Source organism: Zonotrichia albicollis, chromosome 12 (assembly GCF_047830755.1).
Source record: "Zonotrichia albicollis isolate bZonAlb1 chromosome 12, bZonAlb1.hap1, whole genome shotgun sequence".
Classification (NCBI taxonomy): Eukaryota; Metazoa; Chordata; class Aves; order Passeriformes; family Passerellidae; genus Zonotrichia; species Zonotrichia albicollis.
In genome coordinates, this window is record NC_133830.1 from 4,758,935 (window position 1) to 4,776,271 (window position 17,337).

General features: G+C 47.7%; 1 protein-coding gene across 5 annotated transcripts in view; it reads left to right on the forward strand.

Annotated features, from left to right (window-relative positions):
* Nucleotides 1-16,558, forward strand: part of FRMD4B (FERM domain containing 4B) — a 125,693-nt gene extending 109,135 nt beyond the window's left edge. For all 5 annotated transcript variants that reach the window (XM_074550385.1, XM_074550386.1, XM_074550383.1 and 2 more), the window contains exons 12-23: nt 2,334-2,410; nt 2,810-2,948; nt 3,425-3,566; nt 3,696-3,829; nt 3,925-4,044; nt 5,298-5,526; nt 8,098-8,154; nt 9,592-9,739; nt 11,134-11,259; nt 12,356-13,161; nt 13,725-13,857; nt 14,839-16,558. In XM_074550385.1, the coding sequence (XP_074406486.1) occupies nt 2,334-2,410; nt 2,810-2,948; nt 3,425-3,566; nt 3,696-3,829; nt 3,925-4,044; nt 5,298-5,526; nt 8,098-8,154; nt 9,592-9,739; nt 11,134-11,259; nt 12,356-13,161; nt 13,725-13,857; nt 14,839-14,959 (2,232 nt within the window). In that variant the 3' untranslated portion in view covers nt 14,960-16,558. The remainder of the gene's footprint in view (nt 1-2,333; nt 2,411-2,809; nt 2,949-3,424; nt 3,567-3,695; nt 3,830-3,924; nt 4,045-5,297; nt 5,527-8,097; nt 8,155-9,591; nt 9,740-11,133; nt 11,260-12,355; nt 13,162-13,724; nt 13,858-14,838) is intronic.
* The last annotated feature ends 779 nt before the right edge of the window (nt 16,559-17,337 follow it).

Consider the following 17,337-nt stretch of genomic DNA (forward strand, 5'->3'; position numbering starts at 1 on the left):
CGGTGATGTCAGGCGTGTGTCAGCACTGGGAGGCGAGGCTGCCGCAGCACAGCGGCGGGACGGACGGACCGACAGACAGACAGCACGGCTGTGCCCTGCCCATGCCAGCCCTGGCACTGCCCGGCGGGGCCGGGGAGCCGCGATCGGGATCGGGGCTGCGGGCAGGTGAGTGCGGGACGCGGGAGCAGTACCAGGATCCCAGCCGGGATCGCTGCTGAAGCACCCACGGGCACCTGTTGCTCAATGTCCTGTCACACCGCTTGGGTTGTTTCCTCTCGCGTTTTTGTAAATGTATTTATTTTCATGCGGCCAGGTGAGTGCGGGATGCAGGGGGCAGTGCCAGGATCCCGGCTGGGATCGGCACCTATTGCTCAATGTCCTGGCAGACTGCTTGGGTTGTTTCCTTTCGCGTTTGTGTAAATGTATTTATTTTCATGCGGCCAGGTGAGTGCGGAGAACAGCCAGAGCTGTGCCGGGATCCCGGCTGGGATCAGCACCCATGGGTACCTATTGCTCAATGTCCTGGCACATTGCTCGAGTTGTTTTCTTTCGCGTTTTTGTAAATGTATTTACTTTCATGCAGGCAGGTGAGTGCGGGGCGCGGGAGCAGCCGGGGCTGTGCCGGGATCCCGGCTGGCATCAGCACCCGTGGGCACCTATTGCTCAATGTCCTGGCACACTGCCTGGGTTGTTTCCTCTCTCCTTTTGGTAAATGTCTTTATTTTCATGCGGCCAGGTGAGTGCAGGGCGCGGGGAGCAGTACCAGGATCCCGGCTGAGATCGGCACCCACGGGCACCTATTGCTCAGTGTCCTGGCACATTGCTTGGGTTGTTTCCTTTGGCGTTTTTGTAAATGTATTTGTTTTCAAAGTTCACACAGAGTTGTAAAGAGGCGTTTCTGACAGCGCTGTGGCTGGGCAGGAGGGCTGTGAGACAAACATAAACTTATTTAAGCAGCAGAGGGAAACTTCCACAACCGTTGAGAAAATAACTTATTAATTCTAGTAAATTGCATTTCCACTTGGCTTTGCTTTTTCTATGGCAGGTTCTAATAGGCAGTTGTAGTCCTAGGAAAGTTTTAATTAAACAGAGAGAAAGGCTGCTGAAAGAGCCACTTTTCCCCTGAAACACAAATGTGCTGGGCTATGTTTCATGGTGTTAGAAATGCTTCAGATGCATCACAGCCTAACATGTCATCTTTTACAAAACCTGAAGTGTTTCTGTAGTGGGAGGTAGCATGGAATGTCAGGTTTTGGCAAGGCCAGCGGGGATGTTGTGTGTCCTGGGGGTTTCTGGTGTGGCGGCTGCACCTTGGAGGCTTTGGAAAAGCTCCAGTGGGGGAAGGAGGGAGCTGCGGTGAGGGCCTTGGCTGGATCCCTGGTGTCCAGGGCTGATCTCTCACTGAACCCTGTCCCTGCCTGCCCAGCTGGGAGGAAGCACCCCCAGTATCTCCGTGGGAGCAGCTGATGTGAACTCCGTCATGCTGCCACACCTGTGTGCCCTCCATGGTCAGGGGGACATCCCTGGGGACATGCCATGTACATCCAGGCACCCTGGCACTGCTGGAGAAGGTGCTGCTGCCCAAACCCGCGAGGCTGGGCTGGGAAGATGCAGCCCCCGGTGGCTCATTCATCCCCAGGGGGATCAGCAGGGCTGATGCTGCTGCTGCAAAAGGAGAGCGAATTGAGATGAAATTCTGATCCCACGGGTGCAGCTGCCAAGCCCCAGCTGACTTTGATCTCTTCTCCCAGCTGGCACTTTGCAGGAAATACGTGGGTTTCTAGCAGGAGGATGTGCTGGGGGTGGCTTCCTCCTGTAGCTGCTGTTGTTCTGTACATGCTGTACCTGTGCTCCAAAATGTCACGCTGGATGTCTCACACAGTGTCTTCACAAGAAAAAAATTTTGGTTTTTCCAAGCTGCTGCCATTCTCTGGGGATGTTCTGACTAGGGAAGTAGACCATAGTTGTCTATACAATTACTTTGTAAAGGGATTTTTGCGTTTAATCAGAGAGAAAATTACTTTAGCTGCCCTGCCAAGATCTCTGGAAACTTCTAGCAGTGAAATTAAATGTGCTATTGATGGAGGCAGATGTTGTCACTGGCAAAATCCTCAATTTGCAACACATTGTCTGTAAGAGTGTGAAATTACTGAGGGGGCATCCTATACTTATGTGCTTCTTTTAATTGATGTTATGAATGTAGTTACTGCTCAGTCCATGCCATAGCTGGGGATACTCAGAAATTTTAATTTGCTGAAATGATATCACCTGGGGGGGTGAGAGGTTTGGAGATTTAGTGACCGTGTTCTGCTTCTCTCTCCCAATTCTTGCAGCTATTTCAATGGAAGCAGCTGGAAAATCTGTATTTCCGTGAGAAGAAGTTTGCTGTGGAGGTGCACGATCCCCGCAGGTGAGGCTGAGGGGGTTCTGCCATCGGGGTTCATCTTTGCCCACAGTGAGGACTCATCATCACCTGTTGGTGGATGGGGTGGGAGGTGCCTCAGAGCTGACCCCTGAGTTTCCTCTGGGCTTTGGGATTGATCCTGATCCAGCTTTTTGGTGGGGCAGACTGGGGCTGTCACAGCTCTGGGTGTCCTCTCAGATCCCTGTGTATCCATTCAGGGAGTTGCAGGGGGAGGACTGTTTGTCATCGCCAAATCTGTAGCAGCCCTGGGTGATGGGATGGAGGAAATCTGAATTTTTGCATCCCTGAAATAAAGGCTGAGCCTCACCTGGTTAAGAGAGAGGCATTGTGGACTTTAAACCTCAAAGACCTGTCTTGAAATTGCATTTCTTTTCACCTCCTCAGGATTTCAGTGTCAAGAAGGACCTTTGGTCAGAGTGGGCTGGTGGTGCAGACCTGGTATGCAAACACTTCCCTGATCAAGTCCATCTGGGTGATGGCAATCAGTCAGCACCAGTTTTACTTGGACAGGAAGCAAAGCAAAGTAAGTTATGAGGCATTTTACTGCAAGCATGGGTTTCAACACCTTTCAGCATGTGTTCTTCCACGGATGAACTACTCTCCAGAGAAAAGCTACAGATTGTTTTTGTCAGCTTTTTGAGCAGTCTGTTAGTGGTGGTATTGGTATTTGATCCATTTTAGTCTGCCTGCAGTTAAGGCCTATGGAAGTGTAATCATGGAGGAGGGAATTCCCATGTCTGGGTGTCTAATCTGCCTTTTCTTTTGTCTCCTTTCCTGTGTTTGTTTTGAAAGCTGCAGAGATTTTGAGCTGGGAGATGGTTCAGGGTTTTGGGGAGAGGGGAAGGGAATGCCAATGACCTTAAATACCACAAGCACCTGTGTTGCTTTAGCCCTTAATTTTGTGGGAGATGATGTGTGAAATGTCATCTTCTGTGATGTGTTCTGAAGTTAATTAGAGGTAACTCAATGGGGCTGTTGGGTTTTTTTTAACTCCTTCAGGCAAAAATTCCGTCAGCCAGAAGTTTGGATGATATCGCCATGGATCTGACAGAGATGGGAACTCCAAAAGTGTCAAAGCTGGTGACTTTGGAGGCCAAGAACCAGCTTATCATGGCCAGCAATGGCAGTTTGATCTCATCAGGTAACAGTGCACATAAATGTGAAGTAGCCAGGTTTAATGGGGCTTGTTTGTAAAAAGGGAAATGAGACTATCAGCCAATTAAAATGGCCTTTACCTGGAAATCCTCTGATAACAGAATGTGTTTTCCAGGCTCTCAGGACTCAGAGGTCAGTGAAGAACAAAAGAAGGAGAAAATTATGGAACTAAAGAAGAAGGAGAAACTCCTTCAGGAGAAACTCCTTCAGAAGGTTGAGGAGCTGAAGAAGATCTGCCTGCGCGAGGCGGTGAGAGAGCTGCACCCCACCCTGGGCTCGGGCAGGTGGGAGCCCTTCCCTCCCCCTGGGCCTCACCTGGAGCCCTGTGTGTTGTTCCCCACCAGGAGCTGACGGGGAAGATGCCCAAGGAGTATCCCCTGGGGGCAGGGGAGGAGCCTCCCCAGGTGAGGAGGCGCGTGGGCACCGCGTTCAAGCTGGACGACAACCTGCTCCCCAGCGAGGAGGTGAGCACAGCACCTTGTGTGCACACAGGGCTGGGCTGCCCACACCAGGGCCCAGAGCCCTTGGAGATCATCCAGCTCTTCCCTGGGGCTTTGAGGGGAGGCAGCTGGGGCAGTTGTTTGTGTGGAGTGGGAAATTGTTTGTGTGGAGTGGGAAGTTTTGGTGGGTTCTGCCCTTCTTTCAGCCACGCTTTGAACTGACCAGGAAATTGGCTGTTGCTAAAGGCCTGAAGTTCACCCAAGCTGAATCCCTGCATGAATTTTAATGGATGTTTTGCTGCTAATTAGAGAAGATCAGGTGCATAATGCCATTTGGCAGCCTGTGGCATTTCTGGAGCGTTGATTTGTGTCGTGTTGGGATGGTGTTTGAACCCAGAACACGGCAAGGGTGTGCTCTGTCCCCCTTGCAAAATCATCTCTCTGTGAGCATAGTTTTGTGACAGGTGACAGGAGGAGGAGTTTTATCTGTGGCTTAATGAAGGTTCCACCTGAGTAAAACCTCCCTGCATTGCTCAAGAGGCTTAAATGAACTTTGCTGGCATGGACTGACTCAAGTGATAGGATAATTCAGATGTTTGCAGTTTCTGGACACACTCCATTCCCCCTCATTCCTTGTGAGATTTGTTAACAGGCTGTATCATCCAAATAAGTAGGTGTTGGGCACTTGGCATCTGTCTTTCACCAGAAACTCACTGCCCTGCCTCTCAGGGCTGCTGTGCTCCTTGTCTGCAGCAAAGTGATTTTGTGGACTGCTTAAATGCTATTAAACCAAAATCCTGCTGACCAGATTTAATAACCTGTTGCTTAGCACTTCTGCAGTGCCTTTCATCTGAGCTTCTCAAAGTAGTTTACAAACAATTAATTAAAGCCTGAAACTCCCTCTTACGTAGGTATGGTGATACCAATTTCCATTTTTGTATTCTCTGAAGTAGGGAGAGATTTTGAGTGATGTTTTCAGGGTTGGACTCATAGCAGGAGGTTTAGCAGCCTAAACCTGAATTTAAGAGTATGTGTTATGTCACCTGGGCTTCAGAACTTTGGACCTTGCCCAAGAGATCTCAAAACTGTACTCTAGTCAGAAATAAGATCTAAGACTTTCATATGCTGAGATTGTCTTTTGTATAAACTTTGCTATTTCTGCATTTTGTGCTCAAAATTTCACTTCACCACCACAAAAATAGATCTTTATATTAATGACTTTCATTGATCATTTCTCTTTGGAGTACAAGCAAATAACTTCTCTCATGAATTTGCAGGATCCTACTTTGCAGGACTTGGAGAGCAATTTTATCATACACCAAAAGCTGGTGGAAGCTGCAAAGAAACTTGCCAGCGAGCCAGACCTCTGCAAAAACGTGAAGAAGAAAAGAAAGCAAGAGTATGCTGATGCTGTAAAAAAGCTGCAAGAGATAGAAAACTCCATAAATGAATATAGAATCAAATGTGGCAAAAAACCAACCCAGAAGTCAACTCTGGCGCTGCCAGGTGAGAGAATTCCCCAAGTTCTGATGCAAACAGGAGGGGAAAAGAGCAATTTGGCTTACTTAGAAACTTTGTGTACGTTTTTTCTGTATGGTTTTTATCTTCTCCAAGGCAGTTAAATAAGACAAGGGAGATGAAACTGCTGCATCTGATAGGTTCAGTGCACTGGTGTAGGTAGGGGCAGAGTGGCCACAGTTTTAGGAGCAAGCACAGCTATGGGCTGAAGATGGTGTGCACCGAAAGGCTCCAGCAGCACCTTGGGTGAAGCTTTTCTGATGCCGGAATTCCTGGTGGGATGAGTGCCGTTGTGCATCTGAGATGGCACATGGAGCATCTCTGCCATCCCTCCTGTGGTGCTGCAGTTCCAGCAGAACCAGAGCAGGCAGGGTTCTCTGCAGGATGGAGGACATTGCTTCTTGATTCAAAATTCCTCCTTTCCCAGAAAATTTCAGGAGTTTATGAATGCAATTAGTAGCAAACAGATTTTTTTACTAAACCCAGTTGCCACTGATGAGCACAGCAAAAGCAGATACTCCTGGCCCCTCCATTCTTAGTGTGTTTCTCCTAAGGGAAGTGAGATTCTTGCTGCTTTGTTGATAATGTATGAAAACCTTTTGGTATCCAAGCCAGTTGAAGGAGTTTTGGATCCTTACCCCTGACACACCACGGCATCACTGGGCTATCCATCATCACAAATGATTATTCTGAAAGGCTGATAATCAGCATTTAATGTGGCCCAGCTTGTTCCTGATTGACAGAGGGGAGGGAGACATCTGTTTTTCCAGTCCCTTGCTCACCAGTGTGGATAGTGATTGTGGAAGGTCCTGTATTTCCTGGGGCACCTGGTGTGTGGCAATGACCAGGAAGGCTGGTGAGCAGAGATCCATCCATCCATTGTTGTTGTTGGGTGCCACTGTTGTTGTTGGCAGTGTTTTCCTCTGTTGTCCAAGCCAGCAATAAGCACTGCATTCCCTTCCAGTGCCAGGCTCTCAGCCTGCAGTGTGTGTTTGTTTACCTGCAGCAGAGCTGTGCCCTGCTCAATAATTGATTTTTATGTGTAACCTTGTCACCGTCACCAGCAGTGCTCTTGAGCTCCAGCTCTGGGTTTCAGGAGGCTCAGCAGTGATGAGTCACTCGAGTCTGTGAGTTCGGGGAATTACTTGTTGGAAGCAATATGTTAAACAGTCCCACTGATTTATTGAAGCAAGCCATAGCTGTTTCCAGCCCCAAGGGATAGGAGGTGAAGGACATACTGGACTGCTTTCCGTGTTCCACTTTCTCTTCTCTTTCCTCCCTCTCTAGCCCAGAGTTTCTTCCTCCTTTGCAGGGAGTTTCACAGACCTGGGATTTCAATTCAGATATGTCACCATGCCTGAGTATGTCAGCACTGCACACCCCCCTGAGCCCAGCCCTGTAGCTTTAGGCTGGCTTTTTTCTTTCCCTCAGCAGCCTTTGTTCCTCCCCACTCTGGGCCCAGTTCCTTGTTTTACCACCCTGTGGTCAAACCCACATTAATCAGCTCCCCTGGAGCTGTTTCCCAGTGTCAGGTTGCAAGCAGAGCTGCAGCCCATCCTCGGTGGTCTGACAATCCCCCCAGGGCAGGGGCCAGTGCTGGTTTTTGCTGTTTTTGAACAGCTGCTCTCTTTGCTGCATTCTTGTAACCAGAGCTTTGCTGGCAGCAAGCTGTGGCAGCAGCAGCAGTGCACATTGCACTGGGGGCACAGGCAGGTGTCATGCACAAAGTGGCTGCCACTCTCACTTTTTATTGCTTCCTTTCTCCCATGCTTGAAGATTCATGGAGATTTTGTGCCATATCTTGTCAGAACCAGCCTAGGGATTGAGCTGTCCATAGGTTAATTATCTCTAGTTCAGCCTCATTTCTCTGCTGCTGGTGTTGTGCCCCAAACCTGAGTGAGGACAGGCTACTTCTTATTGTGTAGCATCAAGGTGAGACAGGTACAGTCAAGTGCTGTGAATAAACAACAAAATGTAAAAAAAACCAAAAAATTAGTACGCCCATGCAACAGTTCCTGTTTTCTGTGTTGCTGGAATTTGCAATACCTTGATAGAAATCAGTGGAACTACTCTGGATTGATCTTACTTTAATTGAAACAGGATCTGTGTGCTGATGAAACACTCAAAAGTGAGTGCCAAATTTTAAAAGGCTTTTTTGTACCTACCTGGTGGGGTTTCAGGTGTACCTAGAGGAGATTAGCTGCTAACAGCCAAGATCTGCATGTCTGTGTAGGCTCCTGACTCCAACTGAAGCACCAAAACACCCTGTGAGATCTGTTGGAAGTGGGGTGGAAAACACCTTTGTAAGTCTTGGCATGATTCCTGCTGCAGATTAAAAAAAGAAGAAAAAATCTCCTTTGATAATTACCTGGGTCGCTTGCTGAAGTGCAGCGAGCACACACAGTGATGATGCACCAGGACTGTCTTTAGGCTAAAGAATAAGGATTGCAGTGTTACAAGTATCAGCTGGCTCTGAAACTCTAGAAAATAAACTGTATTAAGTTGTTTGTAAGTTGATGTTGGCTCTTTTATGCTTAAAGTGTTTGTTTTTATTCACAGATGACATAATTCCATCTGAGAGCAGCTCCCTGTCAGACACAACCACCTATGATGATGGTATGATGCTTATCCTTTTTTTTTCCTCAAGAAGTTTGTCAATTCAGAGATATTTCTTTGACTTAATGTTCTTTAGCGTGTCCCATCCCTGAAAGTGTTCAAGGCCAGGCTGGATAGGGCTTTGAGCAAAGCATTTTAGAGGAAGATTTCCCTGGCCATGGCAGGGAGTTGGAATGAGATGACCTTTAAGGTCCCTTCCAGTAAAAGTCATTATATTGTTCTCTAATTTTGGTGGCTTTTGATGATAAATTACTTTATAGCAGAGGAAAAAATAGCTACTCAGGAATGTCCTTCCTCTTAATGGGTTAGTTTCTGAAGGGTTCTGCTCTGTGAGCTGGCCTGAGTCATCTTCAGAGAAGGAAGTTGGTTTTAACATGACCAACCTGCAAGCTGAGGACACTGTGAGTGTCAAATCTGTTGTCCCTAGGGCCTGGCCTAGAACTGAAGGACTTACAAATTGGGAGAATTAGCCCAGCCCTTCTGCCCTCACAGCCACCATAAAACTTAGAGAAAGGTGCAATAGTCACAGATACTAACGCTCTATTTACGTTTATCTGCTCCCTGGTGAGCTTGCATCTTGCATGGGTTGGTGTTTGCTCAGCTTACTCATTTCACACACACACCCACAGACACACTCACACCCTGTTCCACAAGGTGGAAAGGACTTGGCCTGCCTCTCCCTTAAACTGGATAATCATCATTTGGGGACAAACATTATCTAAATTATTACTCACTTTTCGGTTTGGGCCTGATTCTGATCTCACTTTGTCCCAGTTTTAGACTTGTACAAACCAGGTGGTGCCATAAAATGAATTTACACCTGATTCCTGCTTGTACAAGTAGAAGTGCAGCCAGGCTTGTGAAGGTGTTCTCTGTGGTGCTGGTCCTGCATTTATATTTATTAGTTGGAGTTTCCTGTTGGCTCTGTCGGGACCTGGTTGTGCCCTAAGCAAAGTGAGAACAAGGATCAAACCAGCACCTTCCCAATTGCCTTCAGCCAAATGTGTCTGTCAGTTCCCTTTGCTCATTCAGTCGCTTTTGAAGTCAGTCTCTTTCAGGTTGTGTTTCAAGACTAATTCTTAAAATGTCATTTTCAAGAGCTGGAAGCTGAGGGAGAGGAACTGGCCTTTGCAGAGGCTGAGCTTGTCTGCTTGGCTCTGGGAAGGATTGCTCTGCAAACAGATGTTTTCCCATTCTGTGATCTGGCACAGCCCCAAGCTGGGTGTAGTCCCAGTGCTGCTGGGATCTGTAGGAGGCTCCACAATGTCCTGTCTGTGTGCAGAGAGCTCAGTGCAGGCAGGAAATCTCTTCTAGACCCACAGCTCCTGTCATTGTCTCTGCACTGCAAAGTGCTTCTCCTTAGGGGCCACAGATTTGCACACAGGGCAGAAATATCAGGGATTTTGCTCTAACAGAGTGCCTATTCCTTTCCAACAGTCAGTGAATCCCTTCCTGCAGCAGCACAGAGACCCAGCTCTGCACAGCTTTCTCCAAGGCTTCCCCCACCAAAGTCCCTTGGCGTGGAGAGAATTCACCTCAGGAAGTCATCCATAAACGAGCAGCTCTTGGAAAGCAGACACTCCAGGTAGGCAAATCTCACTGCTGCTGCGCTCTGCACCTGCTGCCATGAGCTGCTCCTGTCCCTGCTGAGCATCCCAGCAGAGCCCACTGCTCCTTGCTCCTCTGGGTTTGGAGATGGGAGCTGAAGTTTCAAATTGAGCTCCCCAAAATGTGCATAAGCAGTTGACACAGTATCTCACACCAAAGAGTACTGTAATTTTTGTGAAGAGGTTTGAGATGGGTGAGAAATATAATAGCAAGGGCTGCATTTAAGGAGTTGCTGGTGCTGTCATTCTTTGTGTCAGTTTCTGGGGTTTTTTCAGTGTTCTTTTAACAACTTGTCATTTTCCTGATGGCTGTGCTTAGTGGATTCAGACAGCACCAAACCCTCCCCATCCCTCCTGATGGTATCAGTGTTTCAGCAGGTACATTATCAGAGCAGACATAATTCATGTGAGGCCTGATGGAGAATTCTCTGTTTATAAGCAGAGTTACCGGAATTCAGACAGCTTCCATCATCGGTGTCAGCTGTGTCTCCAGCCTAAATCTGTGGGATTTGAGCACTTTATTAGCTAGAACAGCTCCATGGAGCACATCAAGAGCAGTAGGTTAGCAGATGATTGTGAGATCTGGTGCAAGCCGCTCCAGTGTAGGGATTCCTCCTGATCCTGAGATTTCTTGGACCGTCTTGGGTGAACAGGCTGTTGAAGAGACAATTAAAAATGTTTCAGAGTTTTGAGCAATGCCATGTCTTGCTTTTTTTCTCATCTGTCCCTCAAGACTGGCAGAAAACTCCTCTGCATGAAGTTCAGAAGTCAAATTATAGCCATATATACCCATGTGCTTCATTTGAAAGCCTCATTTTTTTGCTGCTCTGTCTCTCCTCTGTGGTTCTCTCCTTTGGCAGCAGCTTGTCCTGCTGCTGATCCTGTGAACACTCCCTTTAACCACAGGAAGGGATTACATTTTTCTTCCTATTTACCAACTCTCTTTGTCACACATCCACTTACGTTTGTTCCACTGTCACTGTAGGACACGAACACAAGCTCACACTGCTGCTCTCAAGGTGAAGAAGAAAAGGGAAGTTTATTTTCTAACTCCAACATTTACAGTTTTCCACAAGTGACAGTGGATTGGAGGTGACAGTGCCCACCTCTCCAATGACACTGGACAAACCAACAGTCCATCAGATTTCTCCTCCTCCATAAAAGAATGCAGAACAATGAGCTATTTACAGAAAGTGCGTGAGAAAGTTCGTTACAAGAACATCAACATCAGAAGGCTTAGAAAAACTTAAAAAAATCAGGGCGACATTCCACCCTTCCTTTTGCTTCTCCAAGACCTCAGGTGCCCGTAGTGGGTGTGCTGTGACTTGTGGGGGGATGTTTAACCTCACTGTGTGTGTCCCCTTTGCTGCAGGGACACGCTCTCGACGCACAGCAGCCCATTCCGCGCGCTGGAGCGGCCGGCGCCGCCGCAGGGCGGCAGGAGCATGCCCACCACCCCCGTGCTGACCCGCAACGCCTACAGCAGCAGCCACCTGCAGTAAGGAACCTCTGCTTTGGGTGTCACACCTGGCTGGGGAGGCACAGGAGTGAAAGCAAACGGTGTTAAGAGGGCGGAGGGTTGATGGCTGGGCGGTTTTGCCACGGCGGGGTATCAGTGTTTCAGCAGGTGCTTTGTCAGAGCTGACATAATTCATGTGAGGCCTGATGGAGAGTTCCCTGTTTACAAGCAGAGTTACTGGGATTCAGACAGCTCCCATCGTTAGTGTCAGCTGTGTGTCCATCCCAAATCTATGGGATTTGAGCACTTTATGAGCTATAACAGCTCCCTGGAGTACATCAAGAGCAGTAGGTTTGCAGATGATTGTGTGGTCATGTCGTGTGTGATCATGTCAGATCTGGTGCTAGCAGCTGTACCCAGTGTAAGGATTCCCACTGCTTTCTGAATGTTGGGTGGAGGTATTACTGTGGGAAGCCAGTCCATGGTGGAGAAGGAGAGATGCTAAGCATCTCTCAGAATGTTATCAAGAGCTCAAGGTGTGTTTGGTGGGGTAATGCAGCCTTGAGAGGCAGATCCAAAGGAAACCCATATTTGCATGTTGTGCTCCAAGCTCGTTACTTGTCTAAGCTATTCCTTTTATAAAGGAATGGAGATGGAGAGTTCTGATGTTTACCTTATGTTTACTGATGAAGAGTTCTCTGTTTACAAGCAGAGCTACTGGGATTCAGACAGCTTCCATTATCAGTGTTGGCTGTGTGTATCTATGGCATTTGGACACTTTGAGCTAGAACAGCTCCATGGAGCACATCAATAGCAGCAGGTTTGCAGGTGATTGAGGGAGCCCTCCCGTAAATCATTACCAAATGTGTGTTTGTGACCTTAGCTCAGTGTGTCCCTGTCACAGATTAACCTTGCTCAGCCTGACAGATTATTATAAGGCAGATCTCCTGCTGTTGGAGCCAATACAAAATTCAGCCAAACTGAGTTCTGTGCATTGCAAATACTCTGTGTGGAAACATAAGGCTGGATTTGCGTTGTGCTTGGGCTGGGGAGGCAGCTGACCTGTCCTTGCGTGCTCTGAGTGTTTATTTGTGTGAGACTTGCCTTTAACCAGCCAACATCTGCATTGTTGCAGGCCAGATGTTTCCCCGCGCCACTGCCGGCAGCGCAGCGGGAGCCTGGAGTCCCAGACCCACCTGCTGTCCGAGGCTCCCGCTGACAAGCCCGCCTTCTCACTCTGCAAGTCCCAGCGGAGCAGCAGCACAGAGATCCTGGACGACGGATCATCCTACACCAGCCAGTCCAGTGCAGAGTATTACTGCGTGACGCCCACTCCCAACCCTTATTACACCACCCAGACCCTCGACAACAGGACCAGGGGCCGGAGGCGCTCCAAGAAACACAACATTTCCGCCGCGAGTTCGGGGAGCATGCCGAACCTGGCGCACAAGGACGCCCGCAGCGCTGTCTTCCACAAAAACCAGGAGCAGCCTTCCTCTAATTACTACATTCCTGGGTACTCCCCTTACACTGAGCCTGACGTTTATTACAACGGGGGGTACGTTTATGAGAGCGACACAGAGGGGCAGTACAGCGTGAACCCCTCGTACCGCTCCTCGGCGCACTACGGCTACGAGCGGTACCGGGAATTCCGCTCCTACCACGAGGACGAGGTGGACAGAGTCCCACACAACCCCTACGCCACCCTCAGGCTCCCCAGGAAGCAGGTGGCTAAAACGGAGCACATAACCAAAAACATTCACAAGGCCTTAGTAGCAGAGCATCTCCGGGGCTGGTACCAGCGTGCCTCCAGCCAGAAGGAGCAGGGTCACGGCCTGCAGGCGGGCTTTGAGTCTGACCGAGGGTCTCAGAGGAGTTTGGGCTTCACTGCTCTGCAGACGCCGTGCTCGCCCAGCAGTCGGGTGTCGTCTTTCTCTTCGGGTAAGGTCTGATTTCATCTGTGCCCAGTGGTTTTGTAAGTCCCTGCTGTGCTGTCAGCTCTGCCCCGTCACTGCCTCAGTGGAGTCAGCAGAGCTCTGTCCTGAAAGGTGCATGAGGAGCCAAGTAGGATCTTGTTCTGTTCTTGGATGGAAAGTCTTGCTTGTTATCTTCTCCTAAGGGTAAATCAGCCTTTTGCTCTTTGTGCAAGCACAGTAACCTAGAGAAGGACAAAGAGCATTTGAGTTTCAAACAGGTATTTTTAGCAACTAGAAGCAGTGTACAAAGCTTCATGCCATGTAAATGCAGTGGCTGTGATGGCTTCCAAAATAAAGCCTAGCGAGCATCACTGAATGTGTCAGCAAGCACTTTAAGAGCTCCAGAATACCACCTTTACAGGCCTTGTAAATCATATTTTGTGTTTGCATTGTCTGCCTGTGTCCTGCAAAACCCCATAGAGATCATTGATGAGAATGGTCTTGTTTGCCTGAGCTGATTTAGCTGAAGAATGGTGTAATTTGTTCTAAGAAAGGTATAATTTGTTGTAATCCTTTTTTTAATTCCAGCATCTTCTACAAACACTGCTGGGAACTGGAGAACCCCCCTTGCACTGGGACTTTCAGACTACGATACGTTGTCTCATTCCTCCTATGCCAGCTGTTACGGGAATGTTTATGGCAACCTTCCTTTGCAGAGCAGGTGAGTGGAATACCTGAAGATTTTCCTGCCCTTCCTCCTGCATGTCACTGGCTCTTAAATCTGAGCAAATCAGCTTGATTTCAAAGAGCCAGGATGAAGGGTATTTAGAAAATTGGTGTTGTGAGGGCAGTTTTGTGTTTGGATTTGTCCCCCCGCACTGCAGAGCACTTGGCTGTGAGGACAGAAAGCTCCTGCCCTGGGGAATGGCTCTGCCCCCACAAATGCCATCACATTGAAATGCACTTATGCTCAGTGTAATAAGTACCCCACGTGTGCCTCCTGCTTTGTGGGTTGCAGTTTGTGCTTGCTGCCAGACCGACTTGTGTGAAAATACTGAATTTTTAATTCTGTTTGTTTTAAAATAAATGAAAGTGTAAGGGAATACATAAAAGCTGCTGCTAGATCTTTTTTTTTTTCTAAGCTAAGTGCTATGGGCTGTTTTACTGAAGTGATTTAAAATATCTATGGCAACAGTGTTTAAAAATACTGTTTCTACTAATTTTTTAATTTCTCATAATTGAGCTTTGAAAATTCTGCTTGTATTAGCAGCTTTATCTAAATGAGGTTCATTAGCTATTAATTTTCCACATTCTTAATCACTTGTCTGATTGTTCATCTGCTTTATTTTCTACTTTAATGTGATTATGGCAAACAAGCAATCAGTACACCCAACAGCCTTGACAGAGCTCGAGGCCAGGTTGGATGGGGCTTGGAGCAATGTGGTGTAGTGGAAGGTGTCCCTGCCCAGGGCAGGGATGTTGGAACAAGGTGAGCTTTAAAATCCCTCCAAGCCAAACCAGTCTGTGATACTATGACAGTTTGGAGCAGTTGGGATTACTCTGGCAGACAGCTTTACTGATTACAGCACAAAAATGAGTTTGTGCTTGGAGGCAAACTCAAAATATCCAGCATCGCTCTGAGCCCAAGGGAGGTGCATGGGGAGGACCCTCGGCTGACGCTGGTGCCCTGTCTGTGTTGCAGGACCTACGTGGAGCCGAGCCAGCTGGGAGGGGACGAGGAGGATGGCCTGGAGGCAGAGCTGCCCAGCAGTGAGCAGAGGCTGTTCTGGCACGAGGACTCCAAGCCCGGGACGCTGGTGTAGCCCCCGTGCAGCCCCTCACTCACTCACTCCCTCTACCCCCGCGTGCCTTGCACAGAACACTGCACCCGGCCTCGGGTGGAACTTTGCAAAAGGAACAAAAAGAGGAAGCAGAGGCTGTTTGTCCTGCTGGGAAAGGTGGAATTCAGCATTCAGAGGGACTGTAGCAAACTGACAAAGTCTTACCACGAATGGCGTCTCTTTGTGAATCCGTACAGCCCAGGGCAAGCCACAGTTCATCTACGAGCAGCTGCAGCACTTGGTTGAAGTATTTATATTTAGCAAGCACTTTTTGGGAAGATTGGAAGGTGTTGAAGGCAAACCTCAGAGAAAAAAAATTAAAATGTGAAAAGGAGACTCTTATGGAAAAACCAGGATTTATAAGAGCACAAGTCTGATGTCTGAAAGAAGAAGAAAAAATGAAAATTTATTCTGCCATGGCTTATGAGGACCTGGAAGAGGTTTCATAGGCTTATGAAGGATAGATGTGTGTGTGTGAGTGAGGCAAAGGATGACTGAATCAGTATTGGAACATTACTTGAAGGAAGGCTGGAGTTTTTTTATTATGGAGGTTTGAATGAGTCTGTCTAGTTTTTGGGGTGTTGTTAAGAGTGTTTGTTAGCACCACAAGCAAGTTCTGGAAAGAAAGAAAATTCGCATACGTCGTGTAAAACTAATAGCTAGTTGTGGATTTGGAAACAGAAGCAGTGAACTTTGAATTCTCTTTTCCATGATAAAACATAATTAATTATGGCCCATTTAATGACCTTTCCATGGTACAACTTCACTGTGGAGGAGTAGGCAAATTTTCACCGTGGCTGCACAGTGACCCCTGTTCAGTGGTGACAATGACAGGTTGCTGTGCCACAGTGGGTCAAGCATCTGCAGTGGGGAGCCCCAGGAACAATTTGGTAGCAGTTGCCAGTGTTCTAAGGTGGATGCAAACACAAACAGCCAAGTGGGTGCCTTAAAATGAGGGGCATTAGGATTGTACCAGGAGTCACCTGAACTGCCAGGTGCGTGTCAGAGTCACTGAGTGGCAGAACAGAACCTTTTCACAGAACCATTTGTGTAGGAAAAAAACACGTGACTGCAGTCTGGATTTAAGAGGGATAAACCTACCTCAGGTCATCCATCTGTAGGAACAAACTGGCACGGGGTTATCCTGCCTGATTCCTGATGACTCGTCTGCATATGGTAAAATCTCTCTCGTTTCTCAGCTGTACTGTGCTTCAGGATTCCAGAAATGGTGCTCTTTTGTTCTTTTATACAGAAGATTAGTTACTCCTTGTTCATATTGTGAATAGAAAGGTTTCTGATAAACTTTTTTGACGTTTTTTACCAGTATTCCAGAGCATGTAATATATACAGAAGGACACACTTGTTAAGCTGGTACTTAGTTGTTTGTATTATTAGAGTCGCAATTTGGAATTAAACGAACAAAAACAAAATAAAAAATAACTTATTTCCTTGGTTTTGCATATTTGTATAGCCTTCTAGAAATGCGAGAGCTCTTTTTGCTTATTCTTTTACTACTCCTGAATTTTTTAGACCTATTATTTTGTATAGGTCAATAAACTGAAAAGTGTGCTACCAAAACCACTTCAGCATTCCTCCTGTTTCTCCTTGAGTGCTTGGGAATGTGCAGTGTGTGTTATTGCAGGGCTTTGAAGCAAATCACCGTGGTCTGATGTCTTTTGGCCGGTGGTGTTGGCTGGGCTGCAGAGGGTCAGTGGTCTCATCTGAAGGAAGGCTGGCCCCAGGCAGGTCAGAGATCCCAAAACATCAGAATATCGGGTCAGAATTTCTGCTTCTCTGTCAGCTGTACTGAGGGAGCCAAGCTGGGCTCTGTCAGCATCCCTCCAGTGATACAGACACAGAGGTGTCCTTGTGTTGTTGAAAATGCCTTTCACTCATCTCTCCTTGCACTTAGGAATTGCCACAGCCTTTCCCATTTGGAACGTGGCTTTTAGGGTTTGGGTTGCTCACCTGCTGGGTCCTGTTTGGAGTTTGTGCCCCCTGAGACACCCCCTGTCTGTAAGAGTGACTTGGGTTTCAGATGTACAACTGCTTCTGCAGCCTGGGCACCCAGTAGCTGAGGTTATTCAGTTTTACTCTCCTCTCTTCAGAGTTGTCATTACCTACTTTTTGAGGTGTCCATAAATTTCACAACCACCACTGAATGTTATTCTTTGTTCCAGGTTGCTGGTGAAAATAGGTGTTTTAAAAAACCTGCAGGTGTGCCCATTAAAATTACCCCATGATGCTGTACTTTTGCATTTCTCCAAGCAGCATGTGAGGTTTGTCTGCTGGCAAGTTCTTCATGCCCTGACTGCTCCCTGCTGCTGCAAACCACAGTGCTTGGAGCAGGAAGCTGAGTG